This window comes from Microtus ochrogaster, linkage group LG2 (assembly GCF_000317375.1).
Source record: "Microtus ochrogaster isolate Prairie Vole_2 linkage group LG2, MicOch1.0, whole genome shotgun sequence".
Taxonomy (NCBI): domain Eukaryota; kingdom Metazoa; phylum Chordata; class Mammalia; order Rodentia; family Cricetidae; genus Microtus; species Microtus ochrogaster.
The window spans coordinates 1,905,678-1,911,682 of record NC_022028.1 but is presented as its reverse complement, the minus strand read 5'-3'; the positions used below and the strand labels follow the sequence as shown (position 1 = coordinate 1,911,682).

The 6,005-nt window shown below is 50.1% G+C and overlaps 1 protein-coding gene across 1 annotated transcript; it reads right to left on the bottom strand.

The window, feature by feature from the left end:
- Positions 1–2,147: 2,147 nt before the first annotated feature.
- Positions 2,148–3,463, bottom strand: Tspo2 (translocator protein 2). The gene is made up of 3 exons (XM_005359687.2): positions 3,291–3,463; positions 2,537–2,678; positions 2,148–2,324 (listed from the first exon to the last, which is right to left on the bottom strand). The coding sequence occupies exons 1-3, from the start codon at positions 3,461–3,463 to the stop codon at positions 2,148–2,150; spliced, it is 492 nt and encodes a 163-aa protein (XP_005359744.1).
- Between the last annotated feature and the right edge of the window lie 2,542 nt (positions 3,464–6,005).

The following is a 6,005-nucleotide window of genomic DNA, read 5'->3' as shown; positions in this document are numbered from 1 at the left end:
CCAGCTGGGAGAACAGAGCCATTATAGGCACCATCACCACTTACACCAACTGGGAGAACAGTCTCCATTTGCACAGTCACAATCCACACCACTAGGAAGAAAAGACTCCATAGGCACAAGTAAAGCCCACACAAGTCAGAAGAACAGGAGGATATGCTGGATCTAGACACCCAAACCCCACAAACCTCAGCTGAGACAAACCTACTGGACCTTAGGACCAACCAGTCACCAGAACCCTTGGCAATTCAGGCCAAAAAGACAATAAAGAAAACAGGCAATAAAGGAACAAAAGACCATCTAACAAAGACATCACAAGAATCAACACCTGTACCTATATCTATCCCAACCCTAGATGGGTAAACAGGAATGTATTCCTAGATAGGAATACATAAAGGGCAATATAGCACCTCCAGAACCCAGTGCTCCTATAACAACAAGGCCTGAAGGCCAATATGGCAGCCAGAACCCAGTGCTCCTATAACAGCAAGGCCTGAAGGCCAATATGGCAGCCAGAACCCAATGGTCCTACAACAGCAAGACTGGAATATCCCAACGCAGATGAAGCAAATGAAAGCGACCTTAAAGATAACTTTATGAAGATGATAGAGGTCCTTAAAGAGAAAATGAAAAATTCCCTTAAAGAAATCAAGAAAAAGGCAAAAAAAAAATTGGGAGAAAACAAAAAATCTTTTAAAGAAATTTAACACAGCCAAGAAAGAGCAATTAAATAGGTGATGGAAACAGTTCAAGACTTAAACATTGAAATAGAGGCAACAAAGAAAACGTAAATCAAGAAAATTCTGGAAATGGAAAATCTGAGTAAGTGAACAGGAACTACAGGTGCAAACATCATCAACAGAAGTGGAAGAGCGAATCTCAGGCATTGAAGGAAAAAGTAGGAATGGGGAGAAAAAAAATGGAAAAGTCATTTAGGTAGTCTAGAAAGAGTGAACGTTGTCAAGGAGCTCCTGCTGCCCTCACCTCCCCTTCACCCTGTGCTCCCCTCCGCTTCACCCCTCAGCACTTCCCCTTCAGCTCTCGGTGCCCTGCCCTCATTTCCCTTTTACCTCTCAGCACCTTGGGCTCATGCCCCTTTTCAAATCTCTCCTAATAGTAGTGAGCAGACATTAATAACTGTAAATGAAAGAGTCTATGAAAACAAAAAACAGCTGTTAGCTTACCAGAGTCATCCCCCAGGGCTTAGCATGACTTAGGTGGGAGAGCTACATTCTCCATCATTTTCCATCTACATATTTTGTAACAGTGTGTGTACTGTGCTGTACATGTACCGCTGCAGCATCACTCGTGTGGAAGTCAGGGGACAATCTGTGGCATTTGATTCTCTCCTTCCACCATGTGGAGCTTGGGATCCAGTTCAGCTGTTGGGTGGTCTCAGACACCTACCTGCTGAGTCGGCATGCTTCCTCCTCAGGAGTCCTTTTGACTTCGTTTTCTTTTTATGTACTGTTTTAAGATTTTTTTTTTCTTTTTAAATTTATGCTGTATAGCCAAGGATGGCCTTGAATTCGTTTCCTGAATGCTCCTGGGGTTACAGAAGTGCACCAACACTCTAGGCAAGATTCCATTTTTTATTTATTTGTTCATCTATTTGGTGTGGGTGTGTGCATGTATGCACATGTGTATATATGTGTGTATATCACAGTGCTTATGTGGAGGTCAAAGGACAACTTTTGGGATTCATTTTTTCCTGTTCACCGTGTGGTCCCCAGTGATAGAAATCAGGTTTCATTCTGTTTTAGTGGGAAGGACTTTACCTGATGAGCTATCTTGCTGGCCCGAGATTCTGTTCCTGAGATAAGGGTTAAATGCTAACCCCTGGTCTGGGCTTGGGGAGGCATGAGAGAGGAGACATGGTGGTCACCCTCCCCAGCGTGTGTTCCTGCATCCACTCGTCACTCCTACAGGGGAGGCTCCCACTCTGCAGCCCCGGATGTCCACTTGACATCACACTCTCAAAGTCAACAACAGGATTTTATTATGTATCAGAAAACATCCTCCTCTTTTCTGTTTCTCCAAAGTCTAAGGAGAGCGGCCACATCAAGTGTCTCTAGCTCTACAACTGCTCCTCCCACTTACCACCTCCCTGCTCTCCTGTTCCCTGGCGCCTCAGTTGCTCTTCTTGATGGCTAAGGCTGGTACGCTGGACATAAGCTGTCCCTCCACAGGCGGTAGGTGATGGCGGTAGTCACAGTGAGCCAGGCCAGGTAGGGCAGTAGGAGCAGAGCAGCCAGCTTGTTGATCGGCTGCCAGATGAGCACCATGCTTGCCACCAGCCCATAGAGGAGCAACAGGTCCAGGAGGGCCTGGGCAGAAATGATGGGAGGGTGTAGCCATGCTGTGTCAGGAACCAGGACCCTCTGCCTTTCTACAATACTCTGACCCAGAAATCCCATCCCTGGGGCACTGTGCACACTGCAGGAATTGCATGCATGCCGCTTGTTGGTCCCACTGTCTGATGTGGAGCCCTGTGGTTTCATGTTCTTTTTCTCCCAGCATGGAGCATCATGTGCCTTACCAGCCCAGGGTTGTTGGCTGTCAAGAAGAGCACCAAGAAGGTCCAGCTGAGGGTGAGCTGGAAAGTGTAGAGGCCAAGGGGCAGTGCTAGCGGCCACCGGAAGCCCCCTCCCAGGTCCTTCCACACCAGGTAGGAGGCATAGCTGCAGAGACAGGGTGTTCTGTAGGAGCCAGACCCTCTGGCATAAGGCCTCTTGGCTGCCAAGAAGTACAAGTACCCTGAGTCTGGCATGTGCAAAGGTGGGTGCAAGAATCATTTGAGGGCCAAGGAGGGGCTGGAGAGATGGTTCCGCAGTTAAGAGCACTCCCTGCCCTTCCAGAGGACACACAGTTGGTTCCCAGCAGCCTTGCCAGGTGATTTGTAACTTCACGTATCTGCAGCTCGAAAAAACCTGGTGCCTTCTTCTGGTGTTCATGCACAGCGTACACTCATACACACACACACGCACACACACACAGACACAGAGACAGACAGACACACTCACACATGTAAAATAAAATAAATCTTGAGAGCCAAGGGAGAGTTGGGGGGAGGAATTGGGTGGGAGGGGTTAGATGTCCTGGGGAGAAGGCTGGGAGGGTTGGAGAGGGGGGAAGCAGAGGGCTTGCTGGAATCTGGGGAATGTAGGGCATTTTTGTTTGTGGGGGACCCCTACCCAAAGAAAACAATGGGGTACCATCCATCTGGAGGCCAAGGTACAGAGCAAGGGGTTGATTACCTTCAACCCCTGCAGGCTCCAAAGCCACACACTCACCCCATGGCAGAGTAGATGGTTGCCCACACAGGCAATATGACCTTGTGGGGTGGACACCACGACAGCTTCCTGTCATCCTCACACCAACCGGACAAATCATTAGGAGTGAACATGCAAATCAGGATGGGTCCCAGGAGGGGCACACCCACAAAGACAGGCCCTTGAAGCTGCATTCACCGTAGAGAGGCAAAGTCTGGGCAGGCAGAGAGAATGCTGGGATGAGTGTTCCTCCACCCTTCTTCAAGGCCTTCAAATTTGAGGTCAGAGTTCCTCATTGGAGGTCCTCCCTCTTGAGCCCAGCTCTAGTCATGACCCCTAAACCATCTGCAGCTACCATTCCCCTGCCATTGTCTGGCATCCGTGCCTTCTGTTCCCCACATTATCCACTCACGCAGTCAGTGGGGAGCACAGTTCAGCAGAGCAAAGGCTTCCTCCTCTCGCCTGACTCCTGTGAGTCGGGACCAGGTTCGATCTTTCTCTCCCAACACAGGCAGCACCTGGCCAGGCAGATAGCAAGCCTGTAGAGTCTCAAGGACTGTGCCTTACCGAGGCTGGCGGGGGCATCCTGGAGGGAGTGGGGAAGCGTAGGACGCTTGTTCGTTGGTTTACAAGGCTGGACTTAACCGGACCATTTCTTTGATTTTCTGTCAGTGTGCTTTCTGAGGTGAATAGATGTCTGACTGCAACCCTCCAGGAAAACTCACATGGCAGCCACGTTCTGAGTGTGGGAGCCAGGGTTTGCTATGCCAGTTATAACCCCTAGTGGCCCCACTCATCCGCCCTATCTTATCTCATTAGACCAGACTGGCACACTCAAGAGGCCCACCCAGGCTGGGCTGCCCAGCATCAGGCACTACCAACGGACGCCGTGGATTCCCTTCTCTGAAGCATGTATTCTCACCTGCTCCTGGTCCTTCAGGGATGTGATCTGCGTCTCCCCATTCCCATATGTTGGTCTGCAAGCACAGCTGTCCAGATTTCTTGTGGTTTGACTCTGAAGGACACAACAGCATTGTCTTTGATAAAAAATACCATCCCCATTTGCTTTCTCTGTATGCCATTTTCATGTGGGCCAATGTTTAGGCTTCTCCCACTAAAGCCCTGGTCAGTATCAATCTTCTTACTTGCTCTTGCTGTTACAGCGTCTGTCTTAAGATCGACGGAATTTGACAGAAATAAAAGTCTGATTGTTTTCTGTCCTAGAGTGACCGACAGACCTGCCCTTTCCAATCACAGGTCAGGGACAAATTCTGGAAGTTCCTGGGGCAGGGCTGAGCGTCAAGCCCGTTTGCATTTTTCTACTGGGTTCTCACCGCCTCTCACTGCTCACTTCCCACCTCCCTGTCTCAGTTTTTCCTAATTTTTCATCTGGTGCTGAAGCTTCTTCTTATTGACCGTGCCTATCCTCTCTTCGGTTCCCAGGACTTTCTCGCTTACCTCAGGCACACACTTCCCAGGCCGGATGCCTGATGACATATGATGTGCACAAGACAGAAGAGGGGGATGGACTGGAGAGGGTGGAGCTGGGCTCTTGCTCTTCTCCCTTTCTCAGATGAAAAGGGTGGTGGCGTTGTTGGGGAGTCTATGTGGCTGTTTGCATGAGTGCTCCTGTCCACACACCCACATCCTGGTCTGTTAGGACTTGTGTGTGTGTGTGTGTGTGTGTGTGTGTGCGTGTGAGAGAGAGAGAGAGAGAGAGAGAGAGACAGAGAGAGAGACAGAGAGACAGAGAGAGAGACAGAGAAAGAGAGAGAGAGAAAGAGAGAGAGATATATATATTAGGGATTAAATGCACCCAGGGCTTCATGCCTGCTATCAAGCACTCTAGTGCTGAGCTGTTCCTCTTCCCTCCTTCGGCCCCTCAGCGCCCTGTTGATACTTGGGCGTTTGGAGGAGGCCCCCTTGACGGACTAGTTCAGAGTTTGACATTGAAATCTTCACCTTTTCTAACAGCCCAGCCTGGAGCTACAATCCTACAGGTCTCTGCTAAAATCCTACCATGGTCTCTGCTCCTGTGACCCAGCTCTGTGTCCCTGGGGATGACAGTGGCCCCCAGATGTCCCTAAAGCTCCTCTGGAACCAGATTGCCTTCGTGTGAGGCAAGCACTAGCTTTGGAAATGAGTTCATGATCCGTGAACACAGTCCCTGACTACAGCCTCATGGCTGGCCTGTTCCGCCTGGCCTGGCTAGGGTTTGGCATATCTTTCCCAACTCCTAGCTCTTGGTGTCTCAGAAATGAAAGCAGCAGGCAGTGGAGGTAGGTGGGGAGTCTGGGTGGGAGTGGTCTGGTGCTTCCTCCCAGCCACCCTGAAAAGGGACTGGGGAGAGTGTCCCTGCCTGTTGGCAAGACCCAGTCTTCTGCATGACTCAGGCAGCTTTGTGTGACAAAGACAGCTACTTCCCTGTTTGTCCCCTGCCAGAGTTCTGAGCACCCTTCCTTGAACGTCCTTTAGGCACTGGGTCTCCTTTATAGGGCTGGCTGCTCTCCATGGGTCCCTGGTGACACCCACTGGGGCACCACCCTCCCTGCTATCTCCACCCAGGGATGGAAGAGGAGGGGATGTGAGACAAGAGAATAATTAACTAGGAGAGGAAACCATTTCTAGATGTTCTTTTATGTGTGCGTATATGCACGTGTGTGCAGGTGCACGCCTGTGTGTATGTGGAGGAGGGGTATGTTACAAGCACATGGAGGCCAGAGGACAGTTTTGAGT